Source organism: Micromys minutus (assembly GCF_963924665.1).
Source record: "Micromys minutus genome assembly, chromosome: 7".
NCBI classification, from domain to species: Eukaryota; Metazoa; Chordata; class Mammalia; order Rodentia; family Muridae; genus Micromys; species Micromys minutus.
Window position 1 is genome coordinate 62,922,278 of NC_137976.1, and position 22,215 is coordinate 62,944,492.

At 39.7% G+C, this 22,215-nt stretch overlaps 1 protein-coding gene across 4 annotated transcripts in view; it reads right to left on the minus strand.

The window, feature by feature from the left end:
* OPA1 (OPA1 mitochondrial dynamin like GTPase) overlaps positions 1–5,033 on the minus strand; it is a 69,558-nt gene extending 64,525 nt beyond the window's left edge. For all 4 annotated transcript variants that reach the window (XM_080919374.1, XM_080919372.1, XM_080919373.1 and 1 more), the window contains exons 1-2: positions 4,847–5,033; positions 260–578 (exon numbers count right to left, since the gene is read on the minus strand). In XM_080919374.1, the coding sequence (XP_080775500.1) occupies positions 260–578; positions 4,847–4,878 (351 nt within the window). In that variant the 5' untranslated portion in view covers positions 4,879–5,033. The remainder of the gene's footprint in view (positions 1–259; positions 579–4,846) is intronic.
* Positions 5,034–22,215: the final 17,182 nt, after the last annotated feature.

A 22,215-nucleotide genomic window follows, 5' to 3' on the forward strand; every position in this document is an offset into this window, starting at 1 on the left:
TTCTGTGCTACTAACTGGCAATATTTAGAAACAAATTTAAGTGTTCTTACTCCCAGACCAGGGCTCCATCTTCCAGATCATTTATAATTTTGGTTAATATTTAAATAGCACCATAGAACGTAGTACATACATATAGTGAATGCTTCAACAGCACATTACATTTTACTCACTAAAGAAAAATGACAATTTCTTTCTACTATGCTATACAAATTTATAATAATTTGTAACAATTAGAGTTACAGTAAGAAAGTAAACTCACTTTTTTGGCTGTATAGCCTCCTCCAACAGCAGATCCCAGTATGATATATCGAAGTTTTAAGAGCCTTGCAGCTAACCTTGCTGGCCAAAAGTTCCTGCGGGGCTGGTAGCCATATTTAATTGGAGAAAGTTTCAATTTATGTAAAGAAAGGTTAGTTAGAGAGGAGAACTGCTGAAATGATGTCCTTATTTGGGGTTTCTGAAGCTTGAGGACGGGATGATGTGAACGATAAATACTTCGTGAAAGCAGATGTAGTTTTTGGAGCGGTATGTTTCTTTGTATTCCAGAGCTGTGTTTCACTAAGGATTGGCAGACTTCACTGAAAAAACAAACAAGAATGGGAGAAACATAAGAGAAGGCAACAATGCCTAAGAAATGACAGAAAAGGTCACACATGCATACTGACAAACCATGGCCCATCACACACCAGTTTACATTTGCTGTGCCAGCTCAATCTTGTTGAAAACCCCACCACAAAAGTAAAGCACACTACCCCATTCTACAGCTGAGGGAAACTGTGGCACAAAGTATAAACACAACCTACCGCACACAACACTAACACAAGGAATGAAGGTGGAATATTAGTTCAGGCGCAGGGGCTCCAGGCTCTATGTTAATCTACTATATGTGGGCTGTAACACTTACTGCTGCAAGGATCTGAAACCAAAGAGGGAAGAGGTGGGCATGTGTTTTACCAACAGCTATGCACTGTAATAGCTGGTAACAAAAACGCATGCTTTTTTTTAAAGTTTAAAAATCTTTATTATAACTGATTTTATGTGTATTGGTGCTTTGCCTGCATGCATATCTGGGTACTTGTTTGCATGGTACTAGTAGAAGCCAGAGAGCCATTGGATCTCCTGGAACTGGAGTTACAGATGGTTGTGAGCTTCAAATAGGTGACGAGATCAAATCCAGGTCCTATGTAAGAGCAGCCTTCTGTCCAGTCCCACAATATGGAACTCCTGACATAGGGAGTAAGAGAAAGGAGAAACAGGCCAGCAATTGCCTCTGGAACCTGAGGGACCTGCCGGCGAAGATGTAAGGATCCCAAGTGGATGTGAGTGTGAGGAGGAGGCTTCCTAGACTGTTCTGTCATCAGCACTGGCATCTGAAACAGTCTCACATCACCTGCACACGCTATAAAAGCTCTAAAAGGAAAGTTCCTAGGTGAAATAATCAATAACAGAGAACAGAACTTGGTCAGTCATCCATTCCTCACTGCATGAACAAATCATCTGCATCAGCCACTGGCTTTCAAGCTTAAATGTGATCACACACCCAGACCTGGCAGCAAACTAGGGGCTCTTAATATGGTATCATGTGTATTGACAGGATTCCTGAAAATACTGCAAACTTATATAAGAGCATGTTCAAAAATATTAAAGAATATAACATTTGTAGATTTAAACATTAAAAATGAGCTTAGTGAATACTAAAAGAGCAGTTTATTCAAAGTAGAGCTGCCCTTGCATATACATCAATAGCAGAAAATAAATTTAGGATACTTTTTACTCCATAGAATTAAGAAAAAGTGCAGAACATATAAGCTATGATGCAAATCAAGAGTATCAAAGAGGGAGGACGGGAGGTATAGTGCTGCCCATGGGTACACAACAATGATCCACTGGCATCAGGGAATAAAGTACTGGACATGTATGTAGTGTGCGCTGTGGGTGCACGGAGATGTATGTAGTGTGCGCTGTGGGTGCACGGAGATGTATGTAGTGTGCACTGTAGATACATGGAGATGTGTGTAGTGTGCACTGTGTGTGCATGGAGATGTGTGTAGTGTGTGCAAGAATAGGTTTTGGGGCTTTCTGTTTGATTTTAGTAGAGTTCCCTTTTATTGTTCATACTCATAAACAGATCATAATATAGCAAGGACTTTACAACATGTAGTTTTATGACTTGGCTTACAACTTAGTACATTACGACCATTTTCTCTTTTACAACAGTTAAGATAACTGTAGCTTGAAGAAAACATCAACTAGTCTTCTAGGAGAGATGTATATCTAATGTCCTTCCAAGGTGACCTCATATCTTTCACAATGCATGGAGTTAAAAATGGGAGTCTGTGTCTTAATTACCTTCTGATAGATATAGAAATGTGCCCTTCAATGATTTAACTAGTTTTCTGTGACTGCGTCTTGCTCTTAAAAGCAGATGGAGGGAAGAAGTTGTATTTCAGAAGTGAAGAACATACCCTGTCTAAGCAATCTCGTTCAGAATGAAAAAGAACAGATGCAATAGAAGGAATAAAGTAAAGTTGAGGAAAAAATTTTGCAGAATCGAAGAGATTTTTAAAATCAAAGGTCGAGCCAGATGAGTGCTGAAAAAGTCCCTGAAAGCAGCTAAGGAGACAAAAAGACTTCCTTATCCAAAGAAGCCTAAAAACTAAAGTCAAGCCAGACAGTGGTGGTGCATGCCTTTAACCCCAGCACTTGGGAGGCAGAGAGAGGTGGGTCTCTGTGAGTTCGAGGCCAGCCAAGGGCTATACAGAGAACCCAACAACAAAACCCCCAAACAAACAAAGAAACAAAAAACAGTAAGAAAAACTTCCAAAAGTCAAATAATAAAGTCCATCACCCACACCGACTGCTCTTGCTTGTCCACTACATCCATTACTCATCTAGAGCTGCCTAGTTTGAAATTATTTTTCATTAGTTTTACACAAATATTTATTGTACCCCAAAGTGTTGGTCATCAGTCTTCCATTTGACTTGTGCAAGAGAAGTATATTTATCTGTATATAAAAAGTCTGTTTTAACCTCATGACTAGAGTACTACTTAGCTACATTATTTCATAACTTAACAGGAACTATACTGTGCAAGGCAAATTCCAGAGCCTGGGGGCTTCTGGTTTTCCATATCTCCATTTTTTCCATTACCTAAGCTGTGCTTGGGCATAAGACATTCTAAAGCCATGACTGCAGAAACACGTCTGTCACTTGAGAAACAACACAGCCCAAAGGTACAAACAATGTAAACTACAAACCTGTCTGTTTGTAAACTCCATTCTAAGTGTTTCCTATATACCTCTTTGAAAAGAATAAACTATCTTCTGCACCTTTTTCTGCTTTATAGAAAATTAGACATCTCTACTTAATTATAAAACAGCAACATAAAATTGTAAATAGCTTATTTCAATAGCAAAGGTTGTAAACTTACTGCTAAATTAAAATCCCACAAGATTGAAAAGAACTACATTGTAAAAGTTCCACTTTTGGACTCTTATTAATTAAGTATGATGAAACAAATAGGTTCCATTCCTTATAAAGCATAATAAATCATTTACAGCATTAAAACAGTTTTGGGGGCAGGGCTGGAGAGATGGCTTATTGATGGAGAAGTAGTACTACTCTTCCAGAAGACAGGGCTGGATTCCCAGCACCCACATGGTGACTCACACCTGTCTGCCACTCTAGTCTAGGTGAATGAATGCTGTCATCTGTCCTCTGTGAGCAGCAGACACACAAGTGGCACACAGACACACATGCTGGTGAAACAGATACAAACACATTTTTTAAAGTTCTAGGAGCTCTAGAGATGGGTGGAAGGGTTAAGAAAGCTTCTTGCAGAGGACCTGAGTTTAGTTTCCAGTATCCACTTTGTGCAGCTCAACTGCCTGCAATTCCATCTCCAGGGAAATCCTACCGTCTACCTAGAGAGGGTACCAGTACTCACGTTCCCATGCACCCCTCCCCCAACAACTAAAACAAAATCGTTTAAACGTTCTAAATAAAATTTAAGACAAATGTTTAAAGGTGATGTTAATTCAGAAGAACTAAATTTTCTTCATCTTTCTCAGTGTATACTCCTTTCTATAGTCAAAAGTCTGAAACAATGTGCTAAGCTTGGGGACTATTGGTACAACATTACACATATAACATCAAATTTAGGATCGGTAAGTGCATATAGCAATTCCTATGCATAAAACTACATTATGGTTTTCCACTTTAAAACAAGACTAGAGAAACAACAGCAGCGAGATTAGGAAAGTGCATCACGTTGTAAAAAAGTGTACCTCAACACTGTACAAGATCTACTCTGAGGGGACATCTCTTCAACACCGTCTGATACCATGTGCACCGTGCATAACTAGTCTAGATTTGACTTCAGCCAGAGAGTCAGGCAACGGGCAGAGAGCCTTTTACACAGAAGTATGAAAGTGCATACTTTCAAGTATGCTGCTTGCAATGCTTCCACGTAGCAAAGTATATATGGCGTATGGCTAGAAGACAGTTAAATGACAGGAACAGAGATACAAGGACGGAATACAGGCCAGGTCGGAATAGCAACAATAAAAGCAGCAACTAGAGACAGATAGGAGCGAGATCACAAGGGCAGGGACAGCAACGATGGGCCAAGGCTGAAGGTATCAAAAATCTTCTTGAACGAGGAGCGGTCACCTGCCAACTCCGGTCACTCCTCCGGGTACTCAAACATTCGCGAGAATTCTCAAAGAGCCTCGGCCTGGCCTGAGAGTCGGTCACTTGCACGTTCAGGAAGTAGTGATGGGTCAACCCGGCCGTCCAAATGGCCCAGAACCTGACATAACGGAGCCAGGTCGCAGGCCGCACTTACCAGGCCACGGCAGCCCGACGTGCTCGCCACATCCCGCCAGCGCAGACCACACACAGGCGCCGAGACGGCCACGGGGGAGCCCCGTGTCGGCCCCAGTCCGACTCCTGCTCCAGCAATGACCCAGGAAGCGGTCCTCAGCAACAAGGGCATAGAGCAGCCGCCCAGTCCCTCCCAATGGCGCATGGACTTCCGCAAGAGCCAGCTGGGCTCCCGTAGGCAGTCCGTCCCCGAAATAACCACCCACAGGAACGCTAGGCGGGCTGCACAAACGTGCCGCGGATGACGTGCGCCTGAGCGGGAAGCCTATGGGTAGGACCTGTGTAATGACATCTTCCTCTCGGCTCTGCCCCCAAAGTGTCCCGGTTGGAATTCTGAAAATAAACTCCCCCTATTAAGGATTCCGAGAGGGTTGGGCGGACTGGTCGCAGAAAACCCACACGACTAATGTTTATTGGGAGCAGCCAATTTAATGAGAGCTGTTTAGAAGCATTTTTTTTTTTGCAACCGAACAATCTTAAAGCAGGAGATCGAGTACGCAAGGCACCTCTGAGATCTGATTAGAAAGGGACTTCTGACTTTTAAACTATAGGTGTGGAAAAAACACATAGTTTTATGAAGGCACATTTTTTTTCATTTTCTTTTTAATTGGGGGACATCTACTTATAGTGCTGAGTAGGAAAATTAGTCAAACTGTTATAAAATCAAATAACTAGTTCAAATTTAGGCCACAGAATTGTTTTGTTTGGCTTCACAGTGTGAAATGATATTGGTTTTCTTGCTTCCATTTAAAAACAGAGAAAATTTACGTTTAGATAAACCAGTATTCTTAAAAATCAGACAACATCAAAACAAAAAACGGGGGGGGGGGGACTGAGTAATGTTTAATATCCCTTTCTGAAATTAAATGCACCAGTTGCTATAATGGGGATCTTATTTTTCTTAGAAAAAGTCAAGAGAATTTAAAAATATAAACCATTGTTTATATAAAGCGTATTAATTAATATACTTGGAGCAGTGGTTCTGTGCCTTCCTAATACTGTGATCTTTAATATGATTCCTCATGTCGTGGTGACTCCTAACCATAAAGTTATTTTTATTGCTACTTTTTAACTGTACTTTTTCTACTGATATGAATCATAATGTAAATATCTGTGCTTTCTGATGGTCTTAGGCAACCCCTGTCAAATGGCTGCTTGATTCCCCAAAGGGGTCATGACCCACAGGTTGAGAACCACTAATTTCAAGGGTTTGATGTTTCTAAAGCAATAATATCCCCTCAAAAAGACCATAGCTACACAAGTAAATTATGATGTTCAAGAAATGTAGATGAATGTGATATACAACAAATAGTCACATGTTACTAATTAACATTATGTAAATGACTCCAAGAAAGTATTGAGGACAATGAGCCTTAGTGAAAGGTGATGAAGAAAGGAGTCATTGCTTCCTAAGTGGGAGGGGAAAAGACCTTTGTTTTTATTTGTTTACCTGTATATTACTCAACACAAAGAGGTTAACTGTATCTATCTTCTGGTCTAGGGGTCAGGGAATAATTTTACTGACCCATTTTAAACTACATTTTCAGGACTAGCTAGCAACTGAGCACCCCAGCAGTTAAAACTATCAAAACACCTGCTTATCATGCAAAGCAGCCCTGTTTAGTTATTCAGTTGATTGGAGATCTTTAAAAAGAGCAAAGAAATATCGGAAACCCACACATCTGTGCTTGACCATAAGTATGAATTTGAGGTTTTATTAAGTTTCTTTGCAAAGTTCTTGGAAGGTATCCAAGGTCCCTGAGGAAAAGCACATTCTTCCTCTGTGGTTTCCTGGAGAGAGAAGCATCTGAAGTCACATGCACTTGCACAATGTCACTAAACTCTCCAGTGCTCAGGACAGTGTGTTACAATCATTGTCATCTCTTCTTGTCCATATTGCCTGTCTGTATGAGAAAAGTAAAAATCCTTGGGATAGCATCTTTCCTCAAATTCATTTCTTCATTTTAAAATGATTTAGTACATCTTTATTCATATGTATGTATTTGTATCTGTGTCTGTATTTCATGTATGTGCAGGTGCCTGAGCATGACAGAAGAGGGCAGTAGATCCCCTGGAGCTGGAGTTAAGTAGTTTGGGAGCTGCTCAATGTGGAGGCTAGGAGTCAACTCAGCTCCTCAGCAAGAGCAGCAAGCACTCATAACCACAGAGACATCTCTCTAGCCCTCATCTATATGTATATAACCGTGATCGACGTTTATTATAGAAGTTATCAGATATTCTAAAATTAGAACTATAGAAGACCAAAATGTTAAAAAAAAATAGACGCTGGAACATTTACCTGACCTCAAAACAACTGGGAAGTAGAGAGTGTGGTAGGTATAAGGATAAATACACCCACAGACAAGAATACAGGAGGCAGAAATAGATTTTAAATTGTGTAGTGTGATGGCTAATCTTAACAACTGGATTGGGCTAACCTCTGAATATATCTCTGTGTTTCCAGATACAATGAGACCAAAAGGGGTCTGTCCTAATGAACAGTTTAGCTCTTGGATGAACCCAAAATTTGAAGAGAAGTTTACAATGGGCTGGGGAAGATTGGGCCCAGATGGAGGATGTAAGCTTGCTGGTGTTGACTTTGCCCTGTCCCCTCCCTGTTACTGCTTCATTCTGCTTCCTGTGCACCAGCAGGTAAAAGTCCTGCTCTACATGATCCAACCACCATGCTTAAGACCATGGGAATTCCAAGGTAAAATAAATCTCATGTATTTTGGTAACAGCCCAAAGTAACTATACATGCAGTTAACAAGTTAATGCCAAAAAAAAAAAAAAAAAAAAAAAAAAAAAAATGGAGAAGGAATTATCCCCCCCACCAATGGTAATGAAATAAATGAAGGTCCGTCCACATGGGAAACAAACCACACCATTTGCAGTATCCAGAATATGTTTGCACTATGTACAAAAATTAGTACATATGCACAAAATGGTATCACCTTGGATATAACTGTGAGTTTAAAAGCAAGAATAAGAGAATTGAAAAATAAAACAATGGGAGAAAACCTATTGGTAACCTGTAAATAGGCAAACAGCTCTGAAGTCACCAAAAGGAATACCATAAAAAATTTAAATTTTATCAAAGTAAATTATTTCTGCTCTCCAAATAACAGATAGAAAATGAATAAGCAAGCCTTAAATTAGAAGTACATGTTTTTATAATGGATACCTGAACAAGAACTTATACTAAGACTGTATAAAAAATTCATTGCTATCGATTTGTGGGTATCCACCAAGACTCATATGTTTAAATTTAATTCCTATTATGAGGTATGAAAAGGGTAGAAACTTAATATAGCTCTGGCATGTGGATAGAGTCTTAGGGGGTGATAAGGACACAAAAGAGTCAAGAGGATAGAGCCTGTCATTGAACAGTGCTGGCATTAAAGAAAGAAATCAACCAGCAGGGATACCCACACATTTCCTGCCTCTGGTTATGGGATGCCCTGCCTCAGAGCGATTGAAGCCTTTCGACATTAGATCAAAGTGTGAGCCAAGATAAAGCTCTTTTTCTAAAAAGTTTTCCTCAGATATTTCATCATGCTGATAAACCAGCCAGGCAAAGGGTTCAGTTGCATGGAATATATCAGAGAGATTCCCAGAGATACTGAGGGATGTTATTAGTTATCGAAGGAATGAAAAGTAAAACAATAATTTAATCAGTAAGAACGATAAAAGTAAAAAAAAAAAAAAAAGATGTACATCGACTTGACAAGAAGCAGAGCAAGCAGAACCCGAAGACACTATTGGCGCAATGCAATGAGACAGGCCCTTTGGAAACATACTTGACAGTTTCTACCAAATTGAACATGCCTCCCTTCTTGCTCAGGCAGTCCTGCTTTTAGGGTTTCACATAAGAGAAATAAGAACATAGGTCCATAACAATAAATGGAATTTTATTTACAATAGCTTCAAGGTGTAATTACATGTCCACAAACGATGAAATAGATAATCAGTGTGTAGACAATTTATTCAGCAGTGAATGGGGATGTACTTTGTGGATACATTTAATATGATCTAACATGAATGATCTAATAGACACGCCTAAATCAAAATATGATATTCCATGAGACTTCAGTGGTGCAATATTCTAGAATAGGAAAAATTGTTAAGAAAGTGAAAACTAAGCAAACACTGGGGACAGCAGACAGTGAAAGTGTTTTGTTTTGTTTTGTTTGTCATGATAGGACTCGGAATTACACAAGCATATCCATTTGTCAAAATGCACAGATAAGACTTGTGTACCTCTGAGTTCTTGTGTCCAAAGTACATGGTGTCTTCGGCCACAGGGACTTACCTTCATCCTCTGGGAAGCAGCTAAAGGCAACAGCAATATTCTATATTGTTTTTGTATTCACTTGGACTCCACTGACCAATAACTTGAAAAGAGATTTCTTATGTCTTTTGGGATTTTGGTAGATAGTCTACAGCTCTTTGGGTGAATGTTGGGTCTGACCTGAAAGTCTTGCTGAGGGCCAGCTTTCATAGTGCCAGAAGGTGCTCTGCAAGCTGTCAAAAGGAAGAAACAATTCTAGTCCTACTAGTTGTGACATGACACCTATGAGCCACAACAATGACCATCCCTGCAAGATACACCAAAAGTGACAGTAGTGACACCTATATCTTTGTAATAGCAGACAGCGCTCTCTTTAATAGACTCTCATTAAGTCCACTCAACGGGAGATAAACCTAGGAGGAAACCTAGCCAACTACCTGGCCCTAGTGATGTCATGAATCTTATCACTTTACTAAACCAGCATGATTCCCAACTCATTCTAAATGCTTACCTTCTACTCTCAGATAAAGTGTTGCTCTCACCATTAAAGATTAAAGATTTATTCATTATTTTATGCATGTAAGTACACTGCAGCTGTCTTCAGACACACCAGAAGAGGGCATCGGATCCCATTACAGATGGTTGTGAGCCACCATGTGGTTGCTGGCAATTGAACTCAGGACCTCTGGGAGGGCAGTCAGTGCTCTTAACCATTGAGACATCTCTCCAGACCTGCTTTCATCCTTATTAAAAAAGCTCCTTTTTGCAGCAGACACAGACAGCCACAGAAAACCACAACTGGGCAACAGAGAGAGAATGACTGAGTGTGGGATACCCAGCTTCAATGGACACATCTACAATACAACTTCTGTGCCCATGGCTCAGGCTATATCTTGGAAGAGAGGGGAGATAGATTGTAAGTGCCAGAGAACCAGAAAATTGGCTGTGAGATTGTGTCTCCTAGACATGGCAGGGAAGCTACACCTATGATACCAAAACAATATGGCTGCCTAAACAAGACTTAAACAATGCCAATACTAATAGATATGTTAATGTGGAACTGGAAAATTACAGGAGACCACAACCCTACACAAAGGACTACTGGCAATTTACAACTACTGAGAATCAGTCTTCAACAGGATGAGCCTCCTAATTATTTATCTAATATTAAGCAGTTAGCCCTGAGATTATGGACATATGAGCAACACTAAATGGAGTAAGCAGGTTTATTTATATATTTATGTATTTATATATACATATATGTGTAACAATAATAAGAGAAAAAGGGCAACATTTGAGAGGGAGTGGGGTTAAGGGAGGGATTGAAGAGAGTTAGGGATGAGTTTGAGGGATGAAGGGAAGGGAGACACAATGTAATAATATTCTAGTTACAAATACAATTATAGACCGTTTAAAGGTCTAGCTTCTCATTGTCTTGTGCATATTTTTATTGAATACAAGATGTTCAATACTTTTATTTTTGAAGACTCCCAGAGAAATATTCTGGGAGCACCAAGTAGAAGTTTAAAGCATTGTAATACAATGTATTGAAAGATGGAAGTTATGAAAATGAATACTCATTATTGACACATTTTCATTTTCAATCATCCTTCATTGTCATAATTTCTGGAGAACCTTCAGGTAGTACATTTTGAGAAATTATATTTTTATGTCCCATTGCTCCCTAGAGTGTTACAGCCATATCCACTGGGAACAAGGAGAGTCAGCACAGCTGCTCGACACAGTTCCAGCAAAGTTGAGTACAAATTGCTACCATAGCTGTCCTTCTGGCTCTAACTTTGGGTTTTGGTCTCTGCCCGCTGCATTTCCGGAGACTTTCTGGGTTATGATCCATTTTATGTCTTTTCCAGAGAAAACGATTTCTGAGTCTTTTTAGGAAAATCCTAAAATTAACTTTATCTGGCCACTATTTGGAAGTCTTCCTTATGCCCTGGGAGTTAAGCACATAGCTAGGCGAGGTCATTCCTGCAGGAAACTTTTCTGGGGTATCTGCACTGACAAAACTCAAATGGCATAATTGGTGCAGGGTAAACAAAGACAACTGACAAACTCTGACTGGCCAGGAGAGTAGTTACAGGGTACACACCCCTGGATGAACAGAATTCAGTAAATAAGATTTACTAAATAATGAAGTAGCCGATGAAACATATAGTAAAAGAACTTGGCTATTAATATTTGCTATTCATAAAAAAGCAGTTCAGACATTTTCTGTTTGTGTGGAGTGCTTTAAAACAGCAAACACGGCCAACCTTAAAGCAGGCTTTGGAGGTGACATTTTCTACATTCTTTAAATTGGAGTTATAGGGCCACTAATAGCAATCGGTTCTGTTTGTATTTTTTAAAAATTGGGACTAAACTTGTAACCATGGACATGTAATGAAAAATCAGACACATAGTCCTTACCATTTGGACAATCATTAATCTGTCTTTGTTTTAGGAAACCTGTCTAAAGCAAGACGTACCTGGCTGTGAGCAAATCCGAACAGCAGAAATGCCTGTTTGCTAGCTAGGTGCAAGATTCCCCTGACCATCTCCTGACTTCCTACCTCCCTCCTTATCTCCTCTGAGGGCAGCAGCCCTGTCGGCAGGGACCCTCCAACTCTCATCTCCATGCTGGGGAAAGTCCCTCTTTCCACACGCTCCCCAGCAATGCAAATTCTCTAAACCATGTATCACTTCAGGTGACAGATTTTAATGGCCTCCCACAGCTGAAGTGAGAATTTGAGATCTTCATCACAGAAGTGAGTATCGACTCACTTAGTAATGAGACTTTGAATCAAACTTGAATCTTTGATAAATTACAAGCATCAGCGGGAGATTTTACAATATAGTAGGATTTAAAAAATATTGTGTATTTTAAATTTCAGACTTAAAATATTTAGTTTATATAGCTCATTTATATAAGACAATTGAGGGGAGACAGTAAGGAGTGAGGGGAGGCTAGAGAAAACAAAAGTGACAGGAAGTGTCACCGAAGAAGCTGGGCAGTAGGCACCTGAGACCCATCACATTTTTCTGTTTGTCTTTCTTATAAGAATTTAAACAGGGGGCTGGGGAGATGGCTTAGTAGTTAAGAGCCATAACTGCTCTTCCAGAGGCCCTGAATTTAATTCCCAGCAACAATATGACAACTCACAACCATCTGTAAAGGAATCAGATACCCTCTTATGGTGTGTTTGAAGATAGTTATTGTGTACTCATACACAAAATAAATAAATAGATTTTGCCACCAGGAACAGTGGAGATCCAGGGACACAGGCCTGGTGAGACTGTGCTACAAGTAGACCGGGGCGCAGTGAGGGCAAAGCCTGGCATACCTAAAGCGCAGCCCCCCCCCCCATTGGTTCAGGGGAGCAGGAACTCTGCCTTAGAGACTCAGGTCCACCCGGAAGGACCTTGTGTGCAGACCAAACACTCAAGCCATTTGCCACCAAAAACAGCGGAGATCCAGGGACACAGGCCAAGGTACACGGTGAAGACAGGAACCAATGATTGACAATAAGACCATGTATAATCACAGACAACAAGATGGCAAGAGGAAAGCGAAAGGACTTACACAATGGAAACCAAGACAACCTGGCAACATCAGAACCCAGCTCTCCCATCACAGGAAGCAGCAAAATGCTAAACACTCCAGAAAAAGAAGACTCAGACCTGAATTCATACCTCTAGATGATGATAGAGATCCTTAAACAAGAACGGGAGGAAAAGCATAAAGAAATAGACGCTTTTAAAGAGGAAACACAAAAAAAAACTCAAAGAAATCAAAGAACTAGAGGAAAACAGAACCAGAGAGATGAAGGAATTGAAGAAGGAATTTAAAATGGAAAGGGAAACAATAAAGAAAACACTAAAAGAGACAACCCTGGAGGTAGAAATCAAAACGAAATCAGTAGTCACAGATGCAAGCATCTCCAACAGACTACAACAGATGGAAGAGAGAATCTCAGGGTCTGAAGACAACATTGAAAACATAGACAAAACTGTCAGAGAAGATGCAAAAGCCAAAAAGCTCCTAACACAAAATATCAAGGAGATCCAGGACTCAATGAGAAGACCAAACCTAAGGATAATAGAAATAAAAGAGGGCAAAGAATATCAACTAAGAGGCACAGTAAATATCTTCAACAAAATCGTAGAAGAAAACTTCCCTACCCTTAAGAATGAGATGACCATAAGCATAACAGAAGCCTACAGAATTCCAAATAGATTGGACAAAAAAAGAAATTCCCCCTGACACATAATAGTCAAAACACCGAGTGCCCAAAGCAAAGAAAGAATACTAAAAGCAGTAAGGGAAAAAGGTCAGGTAACATATAAAGGCAGACCAATCAATATCACACCCTATTTTTCAACAGAGACTATGAAAACTAGAAGATCCTGGACAGACATCATGCAGACCCCAGGAGAACACAAGTATCAGCCCAAGCTGCTATACCCAGCAAAACTCTCAATCACCATAGATGGAGAGACCAGGATATTCCACGACAAAACTAAATTTACACAGTATCTGACCACAAATCCAGCACTACAACAAATTATAGGTGGAAAACCCAATACAAGGAGGAAAACTACATCCTAGTAAAAACAAGAAAATACCTAAGCAAGAAAACCAAAAGAAGAAAGACACACAGGCACAATTCTACCTCTAAAAGCAAAAATAGCAGGAAACAGCAACCACTGTTCCTTAATATATGTTAACGTAAATGGAATCAACTCCACAATAAAAAGATATAGGCTATCAGACTGGATACATAAACAGAACCCAGCATTTTGCTGCATACAGGAAAATCATCTCAGAGACAAAGACAGACACTATCTCAGAATAAAAGGTTGGAAAAAAAAAAACCTTCCAAGCAAACGGCCCCAAGAAGCAAGCTTCAGCAGCCATTCTAATATCGAATAAAGTAGATTTTCAACCAAAAGTTATCAAAAAAGATAAGGAAGGACACTTTTTACTCATTACAGGAAAAATTTATCAGGAGAAACTCTAAATCCTTAACATATATGCCTCAAATACAAGAGTACCCATATTCATATAAGAAACCCTACTAAAGCTCAAAAAATACATTGCACCCCACACAATAATAGTGGGAGACCTCAATACCCCACTCTCATCAATGGACAGATCATGGAAACAGAAACTGAACAAGGACTCAGTGAAACTAGTAGAGGTTATGAACCAATTGGAATTAATAGACATTTACAGAACATATCATCCTAAAACAAAAAAATATACCTTGTTCTCAGCACCTCATGTCACTTTCTCCAAAGTTGACCATATAATTGGTCACAAAACAAGCCTCAATAGATATAAGAAGATTGAAATACTCCCAATGCATCCTATCAGATCACCATGGTCTAAGGCTGGTCTTTAATAACAACAAAGACAACAAAATTCCATATACACGTGGAAACTAAACAATGCTCTATTAAACCATAGCATGGTCAAAGAAGAAATAAAGAAAGAAATTAAGGGTTTTCTAGAATTTAATGAAAATTAAAACAGGACATACCCAAACCTATGGGATGCAATGAAAGCAGCACTGAGAGGAAAACTCACAGCCCTGAGTGCTTCCAAAAAGAAACTGGAGAGAGAGCATATACTAGCAACTTGACAGCACAGTTGAAAGCTCTAGAACAAAAGGAAGCAGATACACCCAAGAGGAGTAGACAGCAAGAAATAAACTCAGAGCAGAAATTGACCAAATAGAAAGAAAAAGAACCATTCAAAGGATCAACAAAACCAAGAGCTGGTTCTTTGAGAAAATCAACAAGATTGATAAACCCTTAGCCAGACTAACTACAGGGCAAAGAGAGAGTATCCAAATTAACAAAAACAGAAAGTAAAGTGGAGACATAACAACTGAAACTGAGGAAATTCAAGAATTCACCAGAACCTACTACAAAAGCCTATACTCAGCAAAGCTGGAAAATCTGGAGGAAATGGATGAATTCCTAGACCAATACCAGATATTAAAGTTAAACCGGGACCAGGTAAACCATCTACATAATCCCATAACACCTAAAGAAATAGAAGCTTCCCAACCAAAAAAAGCCCACGTCCAGATGGGTTCAGTGTAGAATTCCATCGGACATTTATTGATGACCTAATATCAATAATTTCCAAACTATTACACAAAATATAGTCTGATGAAACACTACCTAACTCATTTTTTGAGGCCACAATAACCCACGTTCCTAAACCACACAAAGACCCTACAAGAAAAGAGAACTTCAGACCAATTTCACTTATGAACATTGATGCAAAAACACTCAACAAAATCCTTGCAAACCAAATCCAAGAACACATAAAAATGATCATTCACCATAGCTTCATCCCTGGGATGCAGGGATGGTTTAACATAAGAAAATCCATCAACATAATCCACCATATAAAGAAACTCAAAGAAAAAAAAAACACATGGTCATCTCACTAGATGCTGAGAAAGCATTTGACAAAGTTCAACACCCCTTCATGTTAAAAGTCTTGGAAAGAACAGGAATCCAAGGCCCATACCTAAACACAATAAAAGTAATATACAGCAAACCAATAGCCAACATCAAACTTAACGGTGAGAAACTTGAAGCAATCCCACTAAAATCAGGGACTAGACAAGGCTGCCCACTCTCCCCCTACCTCTTCAACATAGTACTCGATGTCCTGGCCGGAGCAATTAGACAGCAAAAGGAAATCATAGGGATACGAATTGGAAAGGAAGAAGTAAAAACATCACTATTGGCAGATGACATGACAGTATACTTAAGAGACCACAAAAATTTCACCAGAGAATTTTTACAGCTGATAAACAACTTCAGCAAAATGACTAGATATAAAGTTAACTCAAACAAATCAACTGCCTTCCTCTACTCAAAGAACAAACATGCTGAGAAAAAAATTAGGGAAAGATACCCTTCATAATAGTCACAAACAATATGCAATACCTTGGTGTGACTCTAAGCAAGTGAAAGGCCTGTATGACAAGAACTTCAAATCTCTAAAGAATGAAATTGAGGAAGATCTCAGAAAATGGAAAGTTCTCTCATGCTCATGGATTGGAAGGATCAACATTGTAGAAATGGCCATCTTACCAAAATCAATCTACAGATTCAATGCAATCGCCATCAAAATTCCATCCCAATTCTTCATAGAGTTGGAAAGAGCAATGTGAAATTTCTTCTGGAATATCAAAAGACCTAGAATAGTGAAATCCATCATTAACAACAAGAAAACATCTGCAGGAATCACCATCCCTGACCTCAAGCTATATTACAAGGCAATTGTGTTAAAAACTGCATGGTACTGGTACAGAGATAGGCACGTGGATCAATGGAATGGAATAGAAGATCCAGAAATGAGCCCTCACAAACATGGTCACTTGATTTTTGACAAAGGAGCTGTAAACATTCAATGGAAAAAGGACAGCCTTTTCAACAAATGGTGTTGGTCCAACTGGCACTCAGCATGCAGAAGAATGAAAATAGACCCTTTCTTATCTCCTTGTACAAAGCTCAAGTGCAAGTGGATCAAAGATCTTCACATTAAACTAGGCACACTGGAACTATTAGAAGAGAAAGTAGGGAAACCTTAGAACACATAAGCACAGGAGAAAATTTCCTGAACAGAACTCCAATGGCTCATGCTCTAAGGTCAAATATCCACAAATGGGACTTAAATTGCAAAGTTTCTGTAAGGCTAAGGACAGTGTCAAGAAAACAAAACGGCAGCCAACAGATTGGGAAAAGATTTTTACCAACCCCACATCAGATAGAGGCCTAATATCGAAGGTATACAAAGAACTCAAGAAGTTAGACACCAGAGAATCAAACAATCCTATTAAAAATGGGGTACAGACGTCAACAATTATCACTCAGCAGACTTTTGGGGGGGTGCAAAATTTAATTTTCTGGGGCTGGCAATAAAGGGGTGAAATCACACACACACACACACACACACACACACACACACACACACACACACACACACACACACCATGGTTGATGCAAACTTCAACAGGCTTTAAGAATTTTATTTCGTTTCCTTAGTGTTTTTTATACCACCTAAGACAAAGTTCTCTGTGTAAGATGAAATCTACCTCATAGTTACAAATTATATATTCACTAAAAAACCACCACAAAACATATTAAAAAGCAGATTAAAATCGTTACACAAAGGAAATTACTGGGATTGTTGGTTATGTATTATTCTTTTGAAACGCATACCTAACTATAGATTATTTGAACCTATCTTCATCTCCACAAGTTCATTGTAATCCTAAAGTAGTAGTTTTTATGTCACTGCTTAACAAAGTTTAAGCAAACCAGTTTCTTCTAATAGCAAGGTATTTCCTATGCATAGCGGATGACAATTTTTATGTATCAAGAGACATTGTCATCTATCTTACATCTTATTTTTGAAGTCTTATTTGGCTAAACTGGCTAACCATATATTCTTTACTCTTCTATTCACAAGAAAATTATTTACTCTTTTTTCATAATCCTGTCTTTTCATGGAGCACAGCAAAAGCTGTGGCCACATCCCTAGATCACAAGATTCAAGAACTTAGACCCAACCAAGAATGAATGTTTTCTTTGATCATTAACTTATCTCAGTCCCAGTTATCTCCCTAGTGCAATTATACATTTGTGACACATTAAAGCTTACTCCACTTCTTTTCTAGCCTACCCAGCCGTTACTATTCTACAAGGCGGGGCACATTCTGTTCTTGACCCTAACTTTGATATATCTTTCTGCCGACTTAAAACATCTTAAACTTCCTATCAACTACCTTAACTACACGAAGCTATTTAAACCAAGTCAGCGATTCCATAACATCATTAATTCATCTAAACAGCATTATCTCGTGAAAATCCATCTTCACGGCAATCTGTAGGAAACTTGCCCAACAGAATGGGCAGAATTGGGCTGGGGAGATGGCTCAGAGTTTAAGAGCACTGACTGTTCTTCCAAAGGTTCTGAGCAACCACACGGTGGCTCACAACCATCTGCGATGGGATCCAATGCTCTCTTCTGGTGTGACTGAAGACAGCTACAGCGAACTCATCTACACAATATAAATAAATAAATGAATAAATAAACAAATCTTTAATAAAACAAAAGAACGGGCAGGAATCATCCAGGAAGTAGTCACACCAGGCTGTAGGCCGTGAGGGTCTCCCACGCCCAATGTCAGATATATGAGGAATACAAACAACAAAAACAAGCATGAGAAGACACATCAGCAGCACACAGGGGCTGTGTCTTTCCAGGTAGACCCATTGCAGCTCTTCCTGCATAACACTCAAAAATCATGTGCTGTTTCTAGAAAGCTCAGTTGCCCACTGCAGCTCTTCCTGCGTAACACTGGCCACCTTTCTATTCTATTAGCTGCTTTCTACTTGTAGGACGCATACCAGACACCCTGCATATCAGATACTTACATTACAACTCACAACACCAGCAACACTACAGATATGAAGCAGCAATGACATAATTTCATGGTTGGCTTCACCACAGCATGAGGAGCTGTATCAAGGGGTTGCAGCATGAGGAAGGTTGAGAATAGCCATGCATGATGCTCCTTATCCAGTTCTCTCAACGCCCTCCTTGCTTCCTCATGCTCTTAGTCATGAAGTTTTTGATAGTAGAAAAGGTCAAGGATAACAGTGGAGGTCCACCACAGCTCACAAACAACACAAGAGTGTGATGCTATCCCCAGTCCAGACTGACCTAAGTGTCCAGGGTCTTTGCACCTAGAAAGGGCAAATGAATATTTCTTCAGTGCTTCACCTTCGAGCTTCTCTGTGTAGGAGATGCTACTGAACTTGTTGTTGTTGTTGTTGTAGTTGTAGTTGCTTGTTTGCGGTGCTGAAGAACAAACCTGGAACCGTGGATGTGCTAAGTAATGACTCCCACTGCTGAGCTGTGCAGCCAAGCCCTTCCAGAAATTCCAAATAAACAGAAGGTCTTTACATGCGTGTGTTCAACAAACTGGAACCCTTAGTTCTTGGTTTCCTTCTATATCTGGCTACCATTTTATTTCTTTTTGGGAACGGGTGAGATTTAGACAGAAAGAACAAAGGAATAAGTACTGAATGGATCCAGTATCACAGGTATCAATTTTATGCTCTTATTTCTATATTATTACACTCCTATGGAATTATAATATTTACTAATAGATCTCATTATACGATGCTTTAATATATGAGGGTGCCTCCTGGCATATGGTGTAGCCCTCATAACTGAAACAGATGGGAGATGCTGTTGTAGCCAAGAAACCCTTCTTAGATCCTTGGGTCTCAATCATGAGACAAGGGTATTATCTCTTTATTCTGATACATGAGGGGGATCTACAAAAGGCAGGAGACAGGGACACAGTTGCCTCTGGCTACACACTCCCTCTAGATACACATGGCTCCCACTTTTGTGATCATAGAGGATTGGCTAGCATGTTTTCTGAGAGGTAAGATAGAAATTATTTATGTCTGAGTTCCACTAACCAGTCTTCTTGTATGGATACTGTAAGTGCAAGTAAGGCTGATCACATTAAAAACATGGAGATCTGGTGAGGCTGCTTGCCTCAATCTCTATAAGCGTCAGCTATACTACAGATAGATTTGTGGCAGTTTCCTAAAGCATAAATAATTTCTTCTGGATGTGTATCATCATCATCATCATCATCATCATCATCATCATCATCATCATCATCATTATCATCATCATCCGTATTTCTGTTGGCCCGACCATGTTGACTAGGTCTTGACCAATGTTAACCTGTTCTGAGAACATCTAGAGCTGTGCTTTTTATGTCACTTTCTTTACAAGCCTGCTTGTTCAGAAAAGCAAAGTCACGAGGACATAATATAAACATAAGTACCAAGACCAATGAGAGAGGATGCATTAGGGTAACTGCCTCACTAGACTCTGGAGGCAGAGGAATTCAACATGAGCTTCCTGAGCTGGAGACCCCAGGGAGCGAGGGATGCTGTTAAGTCTACGTACCAACCTCTAGAACCAGAGAAGAAAATGCTGTTAATGTTGCTGCCTGAAAACCTGGAGAAGGTGAGAAAGAGAGAGAAGGAGGAGGAGGAGGGAGAAGAGAAGGAGGAGGAAGAGGAGGAGGAGGAGAAAAGGAGGAGGAGGAAGAGAAGGAGGAGGAGAAGGGCGTTTAAATATTTTCCACCTAAGTTTAGAAAACCTAAAAATGACAGAAAATCCTAGAGTATATTTTTTAAGAAGTAATTATTGTGTGTATGTGTATTGTGTATGCGTGTGTGTGCACACCTGTGTGTGTGTGTGTGTGTGTGTGTGTACATGCATGTGCATGCAAGCACACTCCAATAAATGTGTGGATGTCAGAGCAATCCTGAGTTCAGGTCACTGGGATTTTGAGACAAGCACATTTACCCACTGAGGCTTTTCACTGGCCCATTTCTTTACAGAACTGCTAGGTCTTCCTATGGGCCTTATGATGGAAAAGTCTCAAATGAAGCTTTTTAAATTATATCCTCTAGTATTACTGATGTGGGAGGGACAGTCCTGTATGCTCTGTGACCATAAATTAGCGAGTTTGTGACATGTAGTGATAACCACGCTCACACACAGCTGCTTTCAGTGATGTAACTACTCAGGATGCTTTCCTTCCAGATGATGGTTGAGAAGAGAATTAAACAGCACTGCCTCGTACTGCAACAATAACAGAACTGTGCTATTTTCTGGGATTTTGTTGCTTTATCTTTTCTTTTCTTTTTAAAAGTTTTAGTGGCGTGTCCTCAATGTCATTCAAATGACTGAAGAACCTGGAAAGGGTTTTTGTGCTGTCGATGGACAACATGCTGTGATGGCTGATCTTTTTCTTTAGGATTTTATTTATTTTATGTATATGAGTACACTGTTGCTGTCCTCAAACACACCAGAAGAGGGCATCAGATCTCACTCCAGATGGTTGTGAGCCACCATGTGGTTGCTGGGAATTGAACTCAGGACCTCTGGAAGAGCAGACAGTGCCCTTAACCACTGAGCCATCTCTCTACACAGCATGGTCTTTTATATTAGCATAGGATGTATACATATGCATATTATTTAGGTTATTGGAAGATGGAGCTGTGTTGTCAATTTTGGAAAAATTGTATCCCTGTTTCCAGTCTTGAGAAAATATTGTACAGAAAGAAACAGATACATAAGTTTAGAGCATTAAATGTATCCTCCCCCATTTTTAAAGAAATGACACACTACATTAAATATTTCAGATCATATGTATGTGGGCATGCAAACAGAAACCAATAAAGTATTCTCTAAATAATGAAAGAAAAAAATGTCATAAGACATACCTTTTCTGTTTACATATTTTATGAAAATTTCACAGAAGTAGAGATTTTTCAGGACGGTTACACAATCAACATTAAATTTTCGGACATTGTTAAACTACTATTCTGTGGAGCCACGGCACCGCACCGCCAAAATCTCTTTTGTGCATAGACTGTGCATAGTCCTGTTTCTTTGGAAACCTCTCGTGGTTCGTGCATGTGAACCAGCTGCAGTGTAATCCCAGCAGACCACATATTTTGAGTATATTCTGATTCTTAAAAAAAGAAAGAAAGCCTGTGGACATTCTTAGCCACAAAATGTAGCTAGAGCATTATGCCACTAGGGGGCGAAGTTGTCTCAGTAAACCAATGTTTATGGCCAATCTAAACCTAAGCGCTTACACCGGCACCAGTCTGTTTTAACAAGTTATTAAGGTGGGGGTGCCGTACAGGTACTGTAACGATGCATCCCACCCACGCAGGCATTTCACTAAATTTGTTGCTTAATAATTAATAAGAGTAATTTTAATCTTTCTAAAAAATTATAAAGATAGTTCAAGGCGTTCCCGTGGGCTCCCAGCCTGTTCTGTCCTTCCGTCTGTACGGATAGTCAGCACAGGTAAGGAGCCAATCCCGATAAGGTAGTACTAATTAAACTCCTCTATCTGTTTGGCATTTGAAAGCAAATGCCCGTCCGGCCCACCACACCACAC